At 43.2% G+C, this 19,005-nt stretch overlaps 1 protein-coding gene across 1 annotated transcript in view; it reads left to right on the forward strand.

Annotated features, from left to right (window-relative positions):
• Window positions 1–19,005, forward strand: part of PHEX (phosphate regulating endopeptidase X-linked) — a 198,516-nt gene that overhangs the window by 81,855 nt on the left and 97,656 nt on the right. The window contains exon 12 of the mRNA XM_060234072.1: window positions 2,117–2,218. Within this exon, the coding sequence (XP_060090055.1) occupies window positions 2,117–2,218 (102 nt within the window). The remainder of the gene's footprint in view (window positions 1–2,116; window positions 2,219–19,005) is intronic.

Raw genomic sequence — 19,005 nt, forward strand, 5'->3', positions numbered from 1 at the left:
ATCTGACACTTCTGAGTCAGAGATGGCCAAAGAAACTGGCTAGTGTTGGCTCCCTTTTCTCTCCTCTCTCCCTGCTCCCCAGAAAAAAATGTAATTTAGGGTACTTCTTACCTCATCCCTTTAATGGTGGCCTGATGTGATGGATTCGCTGGCCTTGCTAGGAATGCTTTGGGAAGTATAATGCCTCGGAGTATTTACATTTCTATTGTTGCTGAAGCAGGTTGTCTGCAATTATCAGCATGAAATTGCTTCTTTTCTAGTAGCGAACCCTCCATTCAGGGCTCCTTTTGACTTTGGCTGGACCATGTAGAAAATCAATAATCTGCTTTGTAAACATTTACCTGTTTTAATTTGGGGATATTTTAGTAACCTAAATTTATTCCAGTCCTAATATTTTACTATCTTTGAACCTTAATGTGGCCACTCAGCTTACCTGTAAACATTCTAGCAGCCTTTCGCTCCATGCGTGGTAATCTGCTGTAGGAACTGCAATCCAGTTTAATGACAGAAAGCCCCATGAGAAGAACCAAAAGCAACTCACAATGAAAATGAAGCAACAAGGACATAAGATATTTATATCAGTTTAACCTCCTTTTCTGAGATATAAGATACACAGAAGATAGTGGTGGCATTGATTTAAGTATCTTGATGTCATATTAGTTTCTTACATCTGATCATCTTAAGCTGGAATTCGTCAAATACTGGTTTTGTGAAATAAAAAATTGAATGTACTTGCAGTACAAGGAGGGAGGAAAGATTGACATCTCCCAGAGAGAGGGCCTTCTCGATTGCTGCCCCCTATTGGTGGAACCTGTGTACTATTCTTGTCACTGCACCTCAAAAAGGATATTATAGCATTGGAAAAAGTGCAGAAAAGGGCAACTAGAATGATTAAAGGTTTGGAACACTTTCCCTATGAAGAAAGGTTAAAAAGCTTGGGGCTCTTTAGCTTGGAGAAACGTCGACTGCAGGGTGACATGATAGAGGTTTACAAGATTATGCATGGGATGGAGAAGGTAGAGAAAGTACGTTTTTCCCTTTCTCACAATACAAGAACTCATGGGCATTCAATGAAATTGCTGAGCAGTCAGGTTAAAATGGATAAAAGGAAGTACTTCTTCAACCAAAGGGTGATTAACATGTGGAATTCACTGCCACAGGCGGTGGTGGCAGCTACAAGCATAGCCAGCTTTAAGAGGGGATTGAATAAAAATATGGAGCAGAGGTCCATCAGTGGTTATTAGCTACAATATATATATACATATATATGTGTGTGTGTGTGTGTATACACACACACACATACACATACATATATACATGTATACACACACACACATATATTGGCCACTGTGTGACACACAGTGTTGGACTGGATGGGCCATTGGCCTGATCCAACATGGCTTCTCTTATGTTCCTATGTTCTTAACCTGCTACTGGAGGAAGTTAGGGCCTTGTGGGACCTTGCCCAGTTCCGCAAGGCCTGTATGATGACTCTGTTCTGGTTTGCCTTCAACTAATCAATAAATACTATACGCCATCGGAAATGAAATAACATCAAATGATATTAGCACCTAACTGTTTTAATGTTTACTTGTAATTTTAATTATGATGTAATTATGTGTTAATTTATGTTATTTTATTGTATTGTTATTTTATGGGTTGTGAGCCGCCCTGAGCCTGCTTTGGCAGGTAGAGCGGGATATAAATCTAATAAACCTAACCTAATTTCAGTTGTAAACAAAATTTCTTTAAAAACAAATAGTGTGAAATTTTGGAATGCATCATGTGCATTATATACAGGAAACTTGACTCTTGGTAGTTATAGCTGACAATGTAAAGCAAGGTTAAAATAGACATTGGAAAAGAAGAAGAATAGAAAAATAAAGGAAATTTGATGTTGTTTGAATATGCATAGGCCTTGATCCACCTATAGCTGCATAAAGCTAGTGGTGTCAAATGAGTTTTGAGATGTTGGGAATATGCAGGCCCTTCTAGATAAACAGCAGCTTCTTCACTAGCTGTAGATGTTGATGTCCTTTACTTAATAAGATCAGTATGGTTTTTTTATGTCAATACACATTCTTCAAGTACTTATTTGTGAAAACATTTGTTGCAGATGGCAGAACTGACTGAAGGGATTCGTTGGGCTTTTATAGACATGTTGGAAAAGGAAAATACATGGATGGATTTAGAAACACGAAGAAAAGCAATCGAAAAGGTAAAGGCATATAAATGCATGGTTTTTTAGATTACTGAATTCCTATCAGCATCCTATTTTTAATATTATTGTATTGTAATTTAATTCTCTTTATTTTTTCCCTCGCATCCTGTTTAATGTCTATTGTCCCTTGCCTGTATTACTCACAGTTACTCTCAACTGTTTAAGTTTTGGCCTTACTGGACCATGCACACAAGCTAATGAACAAACTTGGTGCTGATGAATTTCTGAAATCAGCCTTCCTAGTTAAGAAATTTCCAAGCCATTATGAGCTTGTTGCAATCAACACTGAGAAAGCCAGTTTCATGTAGTAGCCATACTAGGATCTGGAAGACGCTTTGTTCACCACACTGCCATGAAGCTTGCTAGATGGTTCTCTCTCATCTCATGCTGACCTTACCTCATAGGGTTGCTTTGAGGGTAAAATAGAGGAGGGGAGACTGATGCATGCTACCTTGAATCTCTGGAGCACTGGCAGGGTAAAAATACATAAATTCCTCAAAAATTTGCTTGGCATTCAATAGCTTGGTATTAGTTCTCTTATTTGCTAATTTCTGCCTGTCCCATCACACTATTAACAAAATTACCAAGCTGTAAGAATGTGAGAAGGGAGAAGGCAAAAGACCAAGCAAAACTAAAGCAGCAAACTATTTTCAACCTATTCCTGCTAATATTAATTCTGGGAAGTATCTTAAAAAAAAAAATTCCTCCCAACTCATGGACTAGGATGAATAAGAACTAGTTCCTAGAGTTAAGCCGAACTATTTTTGTCTTTGCCCTGGGTAAACTTTTTTTTTAAAGAACATATTTAGAACCAACACAGCTGACTCTGGGATATGTAGTTAATTCTTTATGTTTGGTGTCCAATTTACAGCTGGGTCTTTCTGATCTTCAGAGGATTCTCCAGGAAAAAATGACCCTTTCCCTACAAATTCTCCAACAAGGCTCAAGAGATTAAAAAAAATCCCCCTCACCTTTAACTGAGCTAGACTGATTTTGCCCATCACTAGTTACTGCCTGAAGACTATTTTTTCCTGACTACATCAATTAGCACCTGTATTTAAAATGTCTAGATTATCCTTCAAAGAACTTCAATTGTTTGATTCACTTTTTAAAAAATAGATGGCTGTCACTTTTCTAAAGAATGTTTTAAGTATATTTTGATGTTCTTTTTAAGGGTTTATCCTTCTTAGCTTTCATTTGGATTAACAGCCTCAACACTGTTTGGTGCACATCTTCCGAATATAGTTTACCAGAACCCAGACAGTAATAAATATATTAAATGAAAAAAGATTATGCATAGTGTTAAAAGTAAAAGAATTGTGTTTATCATTTCTTCTGAGGAAGATTTTTAAAAATGGTTTCCTTTGAATTGTTCGGCTTAATTTAATTTTTCAAACAACAACCACCCCTTTATCTCTGGGGTGAATATCTCTCTTTAAAAATGGTCCTTTTGGTCCCAGGTAAAGCTAATTATCCATCTCAAGGGTCCTTGCAATTTAGGCAGACTTATGGTAAACTTAGGGGTCCCAATCCTCCCGCCCTGGCGGGGGAACCCCGGGATTGCACCCTCCTCCCCCGGTGTCCCAAAAAACGGAAGCGGGAGGGGGGAAACGGCGCAAAGGCCGCAAGTCCGGGGCCTTCATAGCAGCAAGTTGAAGAGAAGAGGCAGCAGCAGCGCACAGCGGCGTCGGCGGCGTCGGCCTGCTCTGTTCCCCCCTCCCCTCTGAGGTCAATCAGAGAAGGGGAGGGGGCAGGCCAGGCCAGGACTCAGGCTGCAAGAGCGAGCGGGCAGCAGCGCACAGGCCCCGAGCTGAGCTACAGGCTGCCTGTCTCTCCCTCCGTCCCACCAGGCCGCCGCCGCCATTGCCGCCGCCGCTGAGGCCCGAGCTACAGGCTGCCTGTCTCTCCCTCCGTCCCTCCAGTATGATTACTCCCTTCCCAGCACGCTGCATGATTTTTTTGCTTCCCGTCCCTTTTCAGTCATCTGGCCGCTGCACCCGAGCTGAGCTACAGGCTGCCTGTCTCTCCCTCCGTCCCTCCAGTATGATTACTCCCTTCCCAGCACGCTGCATGATTTTTTTGCTTCCCGTCCCTTTTCAGTCATCTGGCCGCTGCACCCGAGCTGAGCTACAGGCTGCCTGTCTCTCCCTCCGTCCCTCCAGTATGAACTACTCCCTCCCCAGCACGCTGCACGATTTTTTGCTTCCCGTCCCTTTTCAGTCATCTGTTTTGACCACCAGAAAGTTGGTTTCTTTGATTTCTTGACAAAGAAGCTCCCATCGTAACAAGCCGTCGTCTTGTTTTTCATTAGAATGAGCTTTGTACAAAACAACGCAGGTAAGAGAAACGCATGATGTTGGCTGAAGGAGCTGGAATGCTGTATCGGGGATTTACACCGGTGGCAAACTTGCTGTTATGGACTTTAACCCAAGAGGGGAAGGAACTCTGTTAATTTCAGGCAGCTCTTAACGGTTCCCGAATTGGACTGTGCTTTTAATTTGGCGTGGACTTAGTTGACAGGGTTTTTAGACAGCTCTTTATAACAGAGATGATACTCCCCGCCCATTACTGTCAGTGCCTTTGATTTTAATCTGAGACGTTAGCTATAATTTATGAGGTGAGTTGAGCCTCTTGGCCAGGTTTTTAAGAAAAGTTACCGATTAAGCTGGAAAGTTGGAGAGGGAACAGTTTCAGAATCCATAAAACTAGACTTATTTAACTGGTGTCACAATATAAGAGCTGGAAGGGACCTTAAGGCTCATATAGTCCAACCCCCTGCACAAAACTAGACATTCACAACAACCTCCCCGCAACTCACCCAGTGACCCCTGCTGTATTCCCAGAAGGCAGAAAAACTCCAGGATTCCTGGGCCAATCTCACCTGGAGGGAAATTCCTTCCTCACTTGAAAGTGGTGACCAGCATTACCCTGGGCACGTAAGAAAGGGCGACAAGGGCCAAGCACTGGCTTGTCCCTAGGGTTGCCAATCCCCAGGTGGGGGCAGGGGATCCCCCAGTTTGGAGACCCTCCCCCCACTTCAGGGTCGTCAGAAAGCGGGGGGTGGGGAGGGAAATGTCTGCTGGGAACTCTGTTATTCCCTAGGGAGATTTAGTCCCATAGAAAATCATGGAGAATTGATCTGTGGGTATTTGGGGCTCTGGGGGGCTGTTTTTTGGGGGGTAGAGGCACCAAATTTTCAGTATAGCATCTAGTGCCTCTCCCCAAAATACCCCCCAAGTTTCAAAAAGATTGGACCAGGGGGTCCAATTCTATGAGCTCCAAAAGAAGGTGCCCCTATCCTTCATTATTTCCTATGGAAGGAAGGAATTGAAAAGGTGTGCTGTCCCTTTAAATGTGATGGCCAGAACTCCCTTTGGAGTTCAATTATACTTGTCACAGCCTTGATCTTGGCTCCACCCCAAAGTCTCCTGGCTCCACCCCCAAAGTCTCCTGGCTCCACCCCCAAAGTCCCCAGATATTTCTTGAATTGGACTTGGCAACCCTAGGTAAACTTAAACCTTGGTGCTGGAGCCAAACTATAGGGAAGTAGGCTGAAGAATTGAGAACTCATCCCAAAGCATTTTACTTTAAGACCTTGATCTCGACTTGCACTATCACCTCAGATCTTTTAGACATTTTAAATTACTTTTTTAGATTTATTTTAACCAATATATAAATTTGACTGTTTTGCTAGAAGTTGTTTTGATGTTACATTGGGAAGATTGTGGTTTGATGTAGACTGTAGAGCATTCAAGCGTGTTATATTTATCACCAGTTTAAAATTTGTAATTCAAGGCATATTTTGAGGTATCTACTTCTTCTGAAGCAGGAATATAAAGTTGTTAAATTTAAGAAAAAGAAGACCCTGTGGCTGGAGTGGGACCATTTAATTTGGGCCTCTAAGCAGAAAGATAGTAAACCTTTTTGGAGTACTATGGAAAAATGTAATTCTAGGCCTCTGGTTTCATATCATATTTCTGCTGATTGTTGGAAAGAACAGTTTAGAGCTCAGTTTTCTCATCTGTATGTGGCTGACTCAAAAGCTCAGCTGGCTTTATCTTCTGGCACCAACGCTTGACCTCCTGTCTCAATTTCAGAAGTTAGAACTTTAATAATACAATGAAGTATGGTAAAGCTCCTGGCCCTGACATGGTCCTCCTGAATGATTTAAATCAGACCCAAATTGGTGGGCAGAAGTTTTGGCACTAAGTTTTTGGCACCAATGATATAGTTGTAATGCCTAGGATTTGGCATCATGCTATCATTGTGCAGATACACAAGAAAAGAGACCCATCAGACCCCTGTAATTACTACCCTATCAGCCTGTTGTCAGTTGTGGGTAAATTATATGCATCCCTGCTATATGGCAAATTAGTCAAAAATAAGACAGTCTTGGGGAAAGAACAATCTGGCTTCCAAAGGAAAGTGAGCACAATCAATCACAGCCATGTTCTAAAGTATATTATCAATAAATATACTGGTAATAAGAAAGTGCAGCCTTCATGGATCTTATAAATGCTTTCAATACTATACCTAGAGATACACTATGGGTAAAATTTGTGGAAGAATGTATTTTTTTTCTTCAGCTTTATGACCACCCAGCAGCCCAGGTTAGGTGCAGCCCTTTGAAAGCACTGACAGATCCTGTTTTACTAGATTACTAGATTACTAGATTAAGGCATTAAGTAAGGCTGTTTTTTGGTCCCTCTGTTATTTAATTAATATATTAATTATCTTAATTCTTTCTGGTTACAAGGAGATTGCCATTTGCTTTATCTTGCATTGGTGAAACTGACAATTCTCCTGTAAGCAGATGACACTGTCCTGCTGTCTATATCCATAGTGGGTCTGCATAAACGTAGCTATTTCCTAAATACTGCTGTAGGGAAGGTTTGGTAATTAATGTAGTAAAGTCTAAGGTTGTTATTTTTAGCAGAAACAGAACATAAGGGATTGTAAGTGGACCATGGATGATCTGCTGATGCAACAGGTCACTCATTTTAAATACTCAGGGGTATTGTTCTGTGCTGATTTTAGGTGGAGAACTCACAGTAACATTAGAGCTGTGAATAGCATTGGGAGAGCAATCACTAGATTCTTTTATACTTCAGCACTCAGAATATTTAACTCTAAGGTAGCTGGCCGATTTGTTATATATGACTGTTGTATGGATGGAGGCTGTTACTGAGGATATTGATAAACCGCTAATTAACTTTCTTCCTGGTATATTGTGGACCCCTAAATTTGTGGCTGATATTGTTCTAAGAGTTGAAGTGGGTGAAATCTCTCATGAAGCTAGGGCATGAAGAAGGGCATTTAATTTACAGTTAAAGATCCTGCAGTCAGATCCAGAGCTAAGTTTGCTAGGTCTCATTAGACAATCATAAGAATAACTGGGATAAATTGATGAATGATAAGCTAATGTGCCTAGAGATTTCAATAGAATTGACAGGGAGAGTAATGTTGATAAATTGACACATCTGTCTGAAATTTTTTTTAAACATCTGGTTTATAAAAGTACAGCAATAATATCAGGAAGAGTTTGCTCAGCCTTCATATTTGGCATTCCCCTACCAGTTAGTATCCTAATGTATTTCTTTGGATCTAATATTTCCTAAACATGTTGGCATGTCTTAACGCTCTATCATCTGTAGTCTTGACAGATAGATATTCAGAGAGCATGCAATTGCAACCTTAAACACATTGAATCTATTGACCACATACTTTCTAGGTGCCCAGAGTTTTTAAAATTTAGACTGAAGCTTCTTAGTATCCCTACTTAGTAAGTACTCTGCTTCGCCAGCTACTGAGACTTTTAAGCTACTGAGCAATGTAGATGGATGGGTTACATACACAGTCACTAGATTTTTGGTTGCCATTGTAGAAATACAGAAACATTGCAAAATAACTGCACAAACCCTATCATATTTTTGGGGGGAGTTCCTGTGATATGTGTTGCTTTCCATTAGTTGCTTAAACTCTCAATGGCTGCTTGAGACCACTGGCCAAATGAACAGTGGAAGGAAGGGAGGAAGGAAGGGAGGGAGGAAGGAAGGAAGGAAGGAAGGAAGGAAGGAAGGAAGGAAGGAAGGAAGGAAGGAAGGAAGGAAGGAAGGAAGGAAGGAAGGAAGGAAGGAAGGAAGGATGGATTTCTGCTTCTCTCTCCACCAGAGGGTCCTCCAGTTCAAATAGACAGAGTCCAGTCCTTCTGTGTGGCTCCTGATAGCCATTTGAGTTGGACTTCATCCACTCCTGTCTTTCTCATTACTCTGCTGCAGTTCAAGAACATGTACCATTTGTGTTATAGCCAATATTATTTTGAAGCCTGGCACTAACCAGGATAGAAGGACAGTCTTAAAACACCTAGTGAGGCTTTCCCCACTTTGCTGGAAAGTTTTCTCATTCAGTATATTTATTATTTATTATTATTTATTACTTTACATTTATATCCCGCCCTCTCCGCAAGCGGACTCAGGGCGGCTTACAATATCATAAAAACAATCAATTCCATAAAACATATAAAAACATAGTTCACTTATCAATTTAAAACTATTTGCGCTGTCTCAATCCAGTCTGGCGGTATTGGGTTCTGACTATGATCGCCAGCTTCTGTAGGATGTCCGGTGGCAGCCCATTTTCAGTCAACCAGAAAAGCTTGTCTAAACAGTTCGGTCTTACAGGCCCTGCGGAACGCCGACAAATCCCGCAGGGCCCTTATAGCTTCTGGGAGGGTGTTCCAAAGTTCTGGTGCTGCCACCGAGAAAGCCCTGGATCTTGTTACGCATAGCCTGGCTTCTTTTGGGCCAGGGGCAGACAGCAGATTTTTTGTCCCTGATCGCAGTGCTCTCTGGGGGATATATGGGGAAAGGCGGTCCCGTAGATAGGCAGGTCCCTGACCATAAAGGGACCTCTGTGACAGGACTTGTGTGGAGATGGAAGCGGAGTCATTTCTCACCTGCTGTGTTCCTATTAAAACAGGTATAATTTGAGGTTTTCTCCCTTTCAGAAAGTAAACTTCGAAGTTTTTAGATAATGCAGATGAGAAAAATGCTAGTAATCTATAAATAGTTTAACACCAAGTGTGTCTGATGTTTAAATTGCGTATTGTGCTGCGTATTTCAAGAACATTGAAATGAGGAATCAGACTGCTTTAAAGGTAAACTCAAACCAAGGGATAATAAAACATGACAAGGGGATCTCAGCGACATGAATTAGCAAGTTGTTTTGTGACAGCTGTTGACATTGGCTACTTTGATTATGTCTATAAATAAATGACTGAGCAGTAGGGAGTAGGTTGTAACTTTACTGATTCATGGACTGAGGCCTTGATATGAGGACAGGACTTGAATAAAAAAAAGACAAAAGGGCTTACTGCCTCATAACTTTGCACATTAGCTCCAGATCAATGCAGGGCCTTTTCTTGGCACAAGTGGAACCTTGATGTCTTGCTGCCTTGCCCAGGTTGATAGAGAAAGGAGTGGCAAATGCAAAAGAAAATCGCATGCCTCTTCTAATTAGATCAGACTACATCCAGGAGGCTCAACGACATCTTAAAAATACTACTTTTTACAACTGTTCAAAGATTCCACACAGAAATACAAAAAAGAACTAAACAACATGAAGGAATTACCCCTATGCATACAGGGAAAAAAAAATCTTTTTAGACACACTACAGGAACCTCAACCAGATACCTTTTACACAAATGTACAAACCTGGCTACCCATGACACCCCATTGTGTCAGGCACAGGCACTCTTAGCAAGGGGGGATCTGGATACATGGACTCTGTTCTAAGACTCATTAATGCTCCTAGTTATGTGTGCAACTCCACAGATTTCCTGAGGAAAATACAATATTTGAATAGCCTTCTAGAGAATACTATTTTGGCCACCATGGATGTGGAATTTTTGTACACCAACATCCCACATAAAGATAGATTAAAAGCCATAAGAAACATAATTTTTGACAGTACCACAGCTGACCTTGCCACCAAACTCTGCCATTTTGTTAAGGTTGCCAGCTCCAGGTGGAGCCTGGAGACCTCCCACTTCTACAACTGATCTCCAGCTGGTAGAGATCAGCTCTCCTGGAGAAATCGGCTGCTTTGAAAGGTGGATTCTGTAGCATTGTACCATGCTGAAGCCTCTCCTCTCCCCAAACCCCACCCTCCTTGGCTCCACCCCCAAAGTCTCCAGGTATTTTCCAACAGAGATCTGGCAATCCTACATTTTGTTCTCACCTATAACTACTTCAAATGTGGTAAACTTGTACCTTCAGATTAATGGTATAGACATGGGCAGCCACATGGCACCACGATATGCTAAACGCTTCATAGCCAATTTGGAACTTTGTTTCCTAAACTCCTGTCTGCTCGCACCTTTCCTATACCTGCATTACATGGAGGACATCTTTATTGTCTGGACATATGGTACAGAAACCCTGGACAAATTCTAGACATTCAACAACTTCCACTGCACCAGCTTCCACCCCACGATCAACCTGACAATGAACCAATCTATGCAAGAAATAAATTTTCTGGCACCACTGTACACCACATGATGGAGTGTATAAACACCACCTTATAGCAGAAACCTACTAATTGACAAACATATCTACATGCATCCTAAACATACCAAACTATGTATTGTCTATAGCAGGGGTGGCCAAACTTGCTTAATGTAAGAGCCACATAGAATAAACATCAGATGTTTGAGAGCCACAAAACATGAAGAAATATTAGACACATATCTTTATTAAAACTCTTAATACTTTCTTTGCACAGAAGGGTACAGTATGTATATTTATACTTTACAACATGACCATGCTAGAAGGACACTTTAAAAAGCTGGGAATAACAGTCCCCATAAAACCAGCATAGGAAAATGTTAGGGAATTATTTTTGGCATCAATGGGAGAAGGAAACACACATGTACCATAGGAATCACTTACTATTATTGGCATCATTATGCATCTCTCTTTGCCTTGACACTAAGGTTAGTAAATACAGTTCCTACAAGAGCTATGAAACTAAGGGGTTACCGTGCACCGCCCTCTTTAATTCTGTCCCTCTTCCACTGGCTCCCTTGGCTCATGTGCTCTCTTTCCCCACTCTAAGACTCTGGGCAACCTCTGTGGTGGAGGAAAAGAGCTTGCAAGCCTGCCTATTTCCCCCTCTTCGCTGCTTCACACATCGTGAAAATAGTCACTTACCCTTGGGTCAGCGCTTAGAGCTTGACTGAGGTCCCAATGCTAAGCACACTTGCTTGAGAATAAGCCTGCATTAAGTTCCTCGATCTCCGGGAGCAGGGGTGGCCCTAGGGCATTTGGAACAAAGCAAAAGACTTAACCCCTAGCTGGCTCAGTGGTTCCCTCCTCCTTACCTCTCCTGGCTGTGAATAGAAAGGGCTCTGATATTGTCTGCTAGTGCTACTGATTTTCCTCCACCAAAAACGTGGGCAGGGATAGCATGAGATCAGTGACCCACTTCTGGGTGTGCGTGGGCATTCAGCCAAATTGACTATGCATTCTTATACCTGTAATCATATGCAAGCTCAGCAGTACTTCTGAGTTAGGATCAGAAAGGTAGCTCAATGACAGTGCATATGATAAACACTTCAATATGTTTCTGAAGAGATGTCAGGGCATCACCTGGGATATTCCATTTTGGGAATCTACCACGGCTCAGTGAACAAGCATCTGCAGATGATCCCAGATTCAATCTTCTACAGCTCCAGTTAAAAGGACCTGGAAGTGGGTGATGTGAAGGAGCTCTGTCTGATACTCTGGAGACCCACTGCTAGCCTGACTAGACAATACTGACCCTGGACTGATGGTCTGATTCAGTGTAAAGCAACTTATTGTGGGAACTTTTTCCATTGCAAATGAACCACAGTCCAGTGTTGAATAAGGGGTGACTTGCCGTAACTGCAGAGATTTATAAACTTCCTGAATTATTGTAGAGATGCAGAAGAGGTGACAGAGCACATCTGTGTTAAACTCTATTGCATCCTTGTGTGTGATCAAGTTCTCAGCCTTAAGCTGAAGCATCATTTGTGCCCGAGTGAAAGGGAGGGAACAAAGATGACTCTGGGCAATTGAGACCCAGCACTGGTGCCCCCAAGAGGATGGTGATGGGTAGGAATAGCTGTTTCCACCACCTCCAGCCCTCTTCCCTTTGGTAGATTCCCAAACTGGTAGATTGGGGAAAGTGCTGACAAAATTGGTCTGTTAAGTGTACATGTTACTCCCAACCTATGATGCACCAAGGCCTGAGGAACACGTAACCAATAAAGTTGTGACCTGATTCTTCCCAGAACAGTATGTCTGCATTGTCCTTCTTCCCTCCTCCCATGGGTTGTTGCCCACTCCAGACATAATGTGGAGCTTTATAGAATGCTTTGTAATATCTGGTTGCTAGGTGGCCAGTGAAATGCAGCTCCATTCACAGCAGAAAGAGCAGGCTATAGTACCTAGCCCAATGAATTATCTGTATGTTGTGAGGTGGCTTGCTCACCTGATCAAACTTGGCATCTTGTCTTTTGAAATGCTCATTTGTGCAGCAATATTCCTTTATTTTAAACTTCAAGGGAGCTCTAAAAGTATGTGCCTGCAAAGGTTTTCTCTGCTGTGCTTCTCTGAAGGCAAAGGACAGTCAGTGTTTATACTTGATGTCTACTGATCCAGACCCTGACAGCAGACTTCCTTGGTGAAGACCCTCCATGTTATATCCTGACGAGTACATGAGCTATTTTTCTGCCAGGCTTCTGGAGCTATTAATGACTTGTATATCTACCAGCAATGTGTCTTTCAAAGCTTTTGTTTTTGTTTCTTCTACTCTTACCATCAAGAGAGCCTATTTTTCTTCACACCACACAATAAAGCTTTTGTATTTTCTCTCCCTTTGTTAAAAGGAAGAGTAATGAAACCTACAACAGGCATTTAATTAACTCAGCTGTGCTGAACATTTCCTTGACATTCAGTGTACAGTTAGCACTCAGAATTAGCTTTGGGATCTTGTTTTCTAGTTTTGAATGTGCAGTTCTCACATAATTCTGTGGGTGGAGCTCAAGGTGCTTCCATAGGTAGTTAGATTACTTAGAAACTGGTGCCCATCACTTTGCTTTTATAGAGTTTGGTTTTTCTTCAACTCTTTTTTTCAAAAAGCCCTCAAAACTGCTTTATATAGTAATCAGAGATCTAAGGAAGCTGCACATTTGAATCTTTTCAGTTGAAGCATGTTTTTAGATCAGGTCTAAAGATTGGGTTTGGTGTAGATCAGTCTGTAAGCTACATACAAACCCTATACTGACTGCAGCATTTCCCTTCCATATTAACCATGTTAAGAACATCTTGTGTAGCACAAATAGCACTGATATGCACTCAAGCCTCTGTTCTGTGTATAAACACCTTAAAGGCACTTGCACACAGCAGAGCCTCCTCATTTTATACACCTTTTAAAAAAGGCCTATCCCCCTGTGACAGTGTCATTCCCTGACAGACATCCTCCCAAAATATGTCACACATTTTAACATTTAATACATAATATAACAGAATTCCTTTACTGACAAACAGTTCACTGAAAATTAGCAACAAGCAATACATTTACAGTTTCCAAATGTAACTATCAGATATTAGTCTTTGTCAATCCTTTATAAATCAAGCAGGAGGCCATGTGCAGAGAGGAGGAGTCAAGGGAAATCAAAAACATCCCTGCTGGCAACAAGTAATGACACATTAAATGTCTATGTTGAAGGAGCAACCTTGTGAGTATATCATCCCATTTCAATCTCTTTTCCCTCCTTCCCTTGTCACGTTGTTGTCCCTTCTTTGCACATGATATGTTTAATGAATAACTGTAATAGATCTCTACATATAGAAGTGTGGAATGCTAATGCTAAAGCTATATTAGATGTAATATGTTTGGGACATTCACACATGGCACAGAATCAGTGGTTCTTTTTTAGTGTCATGTGTAAAGAAAGTCCAAGATTTTAAAAAAAAATCCTTTTTGTTTCTTGATTTACCACTTCCTGTTAATAGTTAATATGAAATAATCAGCATTATTAGGATGCCTCCATTTTTGTGGGTGGGTGTAGCATTCTTCACATGACATGCCCTGCAGCGCATTGTGTTAACTGGTCATGAACGTACTTCATCAATAATTCTCATCCTGACCCAGCTCTGAGTCACCCTGTAGCCTAGTAGAAAAGCTGCTGAATGTGGAAAACATGCTTTTGAAAAGGGCTTTCCTTCGCTTCACAGCAGAGGCATAGATAACAGGCTGCTCTCTCAGCGAAACTATATTGAATGCTACGTTCCATAATAAGCACTCTGCAGAGAAAAGAAATGGAGGTACCCAGGACTGAAACTATGTTAATGTGGTATTAACATGGGTTCTCTTTAAAATGGTAATTTACTGCCGTTTCCTCAAAAAATTGCATTCATTGTCAGATTATTATTGTGGGAAGAAAAAGATACTGCATTTCTGCTGCCTGGCCATGATAAATTAATTTGCTTCCTCACAATCACAGAAAAGATTTCTACAATTGATGCTGTGTGTGGGGAATGAATAATACAGATGAGAGATACAGGAGCTGTGTAAAAGGTCGGCTGATACACTGTACACTTGGGATGATTATACTGACCTGGGGTGCAGAATCTGTGTTCAGATATCACAGCAAACAGGTTTGTCCACAATGGGCACAAACACAGCATATCTCCCCACACTTTCTCACATGTGGAGTGCAATTAACATTTTCCTGCTTGGGAAGACTTGAACAGTTTGTGATATCTGAATACAGGTGATGAAGCAAGTGTATATCCTTGCCCCAGTTTCTAAAATAGGATTAATCTGGTGGTGATGAAATTCCAAACCGCCTAAGTGTCTGCATCTGGCTTTCTCAGTATATTGAAGCATAGCACAACATTTTCCATACAAGAAAGCTTCCAATTGCTCTATGTGTATGAGAGGGGTGCATAGGCACAGCATGCTGTGTTCCTGCCCAACATGGATTGAACTCTGTTTCTTGTATCATAGATTGATTTGTGGGTTTTCTCAGTAGTCTGTCTCCTAATACAGCTAGTGTGGGTAAAATGGGAATACAGTTTATATAATGGTAAAGGTAGTCCCCTGTGCAAGCACCAGTCGTTTTCGACTCTGGGGTGACATCACTTTTACGTTTTCACGGCAGACTTTTTACGGTGTGGTTTGCCATTGCCTTCCCCAGTTATCTTCACTTCCCCCCCAGCAAGCTGGGTATTCAATTTACCGACCTCGAAAGGATGGAAGTCCAAGTCAACCTGGAGTCGGCTACCTGAACCAGCTTTCACTGGGATCGAACTCAGGTCATGAGTCCACTAAAACTCCCGCCGCGAAGACCAAGTCTAACATGTGACCCGCCTGGCTCCTACCCTTACCCTTTAAGGAAGATGGCGGTGGTCAAGGAGCTCTGGTGCTAAAGCTTCTGGAATAACAGCATTTTACCGCCTTAGACTACATTATACTTCCTTCAGCTGCCTACGGTGAATGATATGCTGCTGGGGAGGGCGAAGGGCGACTTTTAGAACCTCTTCACCCTGTTTTTCCCCCGGAAAAAGTAAGAAGCGCTTACCAACTGGGCCTGCATCGGTGCGGAGGATGGCGCGGTCTGGGTGCAGGCCGTGAGTTGGGAGTGCAGGCCGGTCACGGGTCGTGAGCCGGATGTTGGGATGGCTGTGGCCACAGTCCGGGGGTAGCAGCCGAAGCCTAATGAGAGCCGAGTGCAGAGGAAGAGCTAAGTGCAGAGTGGGAGAAATTGGGGCTGGGAAGCCGAAGGACACCAGCAGGAGGCCGGTGGCGGCGGCCGAGCTGTTGGGAGAGGCGACAGTTGAATTGTGAGGAGAGATGACGGGGCGAAGCACTGAGGTAGCTTGGGGCTACTGACGGGACGACGGCTCCTATCCCTCCCCCCCTGTGCTGCCGTGATTGGTGGGGTTGTGGGGATGACTGCGCCATGGATGAAGAACTGGGGAGCCGGAACAGGCCGGAAAAGAGGCCTGAACTGAACTGAACTGACCAGCGGCGAGCGGTGTGGTGTGGCCGGATGATCACCTGGCGGGGCTGAGACATCTGCAGGCTAGTGTATGACACCTGTGATTTTCTGGGTCCCTGAGAGGTTCAGCTGTGCAACTGGTGGGGCACAGGGAGGCTGGTATCCCCCTGGGTCCCCTATGTTGTGCAGTGGGTTGCTTCAGGTTTGCCAGACAGCACGACAGCATTATTGTACCCCCATTATTGTACCACGCCCCCGGAACAAGAACACTTGCACTTTACGGTTATCGCCCCAGGAATAAGAACATTTGCACTTTACGGACATCGGCACGCCCCAAGGACAAGAACACTTGCACTTTACAGACACCGACACTTTAAATACAGCAGCGCTTTATTTAGTTCTTTTAAACTTCTTTTAACTCTAGTTGATCTTAACTGCCAATATTAACAGAATTGGTTTGCTAATGATAATTTATTGGTTATTTAAATTAATTTATTGGTTATTTAAATTAGATTACTGTTTCATTAATTGGCTAATTTGAGGAAACTGTATCTGTGGCAAATTAATTGGGGAAGAGTAATTGATTGGGAGGGTTTTATACTTAAGGAGCCAATGGAGTTAATTAATTATTTTTTAGCTAATGAATTAATGGGTAGATTTGGTGTGGGGGGTTTAATTAAATAACCATTAGACACTATTGGCAGGTTAGCATAATTGATAGATTGTCTAGAGAAGGGAAAGTTGAGGAGGGAGTAGGTTCAGCTATTTCACCGGTCTGAAGTTCTGGTGGACACCAGGAGGAGATGACTGGCCTGGGGATTCCAGTACTCCTGGGGAGGGGAAGGTATGACGGTGGGAACAGGCAGAATTATAAGGGAAGGAGGCTGAGACATGACAGTGCTTGACCCCCTTCCAGCCTGTGTCTCATCCCGATGGTGGCAGGTAGTTGGGCCAGGTTAAATTACTCACCTCCGTCACTGGTGTTATGCAATGCCAGGTCCATAAATAATAAGACCTCTACCCTTCGGGAGTTCCTGCTTGAACAGGATATGGACCTGGCATGCATGACCGAGACCTGGGTGCGCAATGGGGAGACCGTAGCTCTCTCCCAGATGCCCCCCCTGGATACTCAGTCTTTCACCAGTCACGGACTAGCGGGTGGGGGGGAGGGGTGGCTCTCTTCATATGAGAGGCTTACTCCTTCTGGGCTCTCCCAGCCCTGGAGATCAAGGGCATTGAATGTGCCGGTCTGGCATGGGACGTTGGGCAGGGGTTGGTGATCTGGCTGGTGTACTGACCACCTAACGCACCAGCTGGCGCCTTACCATCCCTGGTGGAGGCCGCAACAGGCTGGGCATTGGAGTACCCGAGGCTTTTGATCCTGGGTGACTTCAATGTCCGTGCCGATGACGTGACCTCCAGTCAGGTGATGGCTCTAGTGTCATCCATGGCACTTGTTACAATGCCCACTCACCAGGCAGGGCACATGTTAGACTTGGTCTTCGTGGCGGGAGTTTTAGTGGATGATATTACTGCTGAAGCAGTGCCATGGTTGGACCACTATGCCCTTAAGGCTCGTGTGAATGTCCCGCCCCAAGCCCATTTAGGCAGCGAGCGTGTTTTGGCTCACTCACAGAGCCAGATGGACCCAGAACGGTTCCAGACAGCTCTACGGGATCCCTGGCCTCCTGGCAATTCCTTGGATGACCTGGTGGAGTCTTGGAATGACAGACTCTCCAGAGCCATCGATGAAATCGCACCTAGGCTTCCTCTGCGCCCTTGTCCAAAGCCGGCACCTTGGTACAACCAGGAGTTGCGGCAATTAAAGAGAGGATGCAGATGACTAGAGAGGCAATGGTGGCGTACTCGAAACGAAGCGACTAGAACATCTTATAGAGAGTTTATGAAGTCCTATGAGATGGCAGTCAAAGCCGCAAAGAAAACATACTTTGTGGCTAAGATTGCGTCTGCAATTTCACTCCCAGTACAACTGTTCAATACAATTCGGACTCTTACAATGCTGCCACAAGGCAGACCAAATTCTAAGGAATTGGAGATTGGCTGTGAGGCTTTTGCGAATTTCTTTGCAGATAAGATCGCGTCGCTCCGCCGCGACCTTCCCACCACATTGGAGACAGTATGCGAACCCAAGGCTCCGTGCCTGCCTTCGGATCGTGTTCTGGACTGTTTCAATGTTCTCAGCCTGGAAGAAGGTGACAGGATCCTCTTGTCTGCATGCCCTACAACTTGTGATCTGGACCCTTGCCCCTCCTGGCTTATTAAAGCTTGCCAGAGGGAGCTCAGATATCCTGTACGGGATATCATGAATAGATCCCTGATGGAAGGGCATTTTCCAGCACCTCTTAAAGAGAAGAGGAAACTACAAAAATTCTCTTTCCCTTGTGACTGATAAGTAGGAAACCTATAGAAAGTCCTCCAATCAAGATCTAAGGAGGCAAGGAGGATCATACTGGGAGAGACAGTCCCTCAAGTAGGACAGTTCCAGACCATTTAGACTTTATAGGTTAAAAACAGCACTTTGAATTTGTACTGGGCACTGACTGGAAGCCAGTGCAGGTGCTGAAGTATTGTTGTTATATGTGCAGACCAGGGACCCAGTCAATGATCTAGCAGCAGCATTCTGGACTTCCTGAAGCTTCCAAAGCATCTTCAAAGACAGCCCTACATATAGTGGTGACCATCACATGGATCACAGTGGTGAAGTCAGACCAGGACAGGGAGGGGGCCAGCTGG

The sequence above is a fragment of the Heteronotia binoei genome, chromosome 3 (genome assembly GCF_032191835.1).
Source record: "Heteronotia binoei isolate CCM8104 ecotype False Entrance Well chromosome 3, APGP_CSIRO_Hbin_v1, whole genome shotgun sequence".
NCBI classification, from domain to species: domain Eukaryota; kingdom Metazoa; phylum Chordata; class Lepidosauria; order Squamata; family Gekkonidae; genus Heteronotia; species Heteronotia binoei.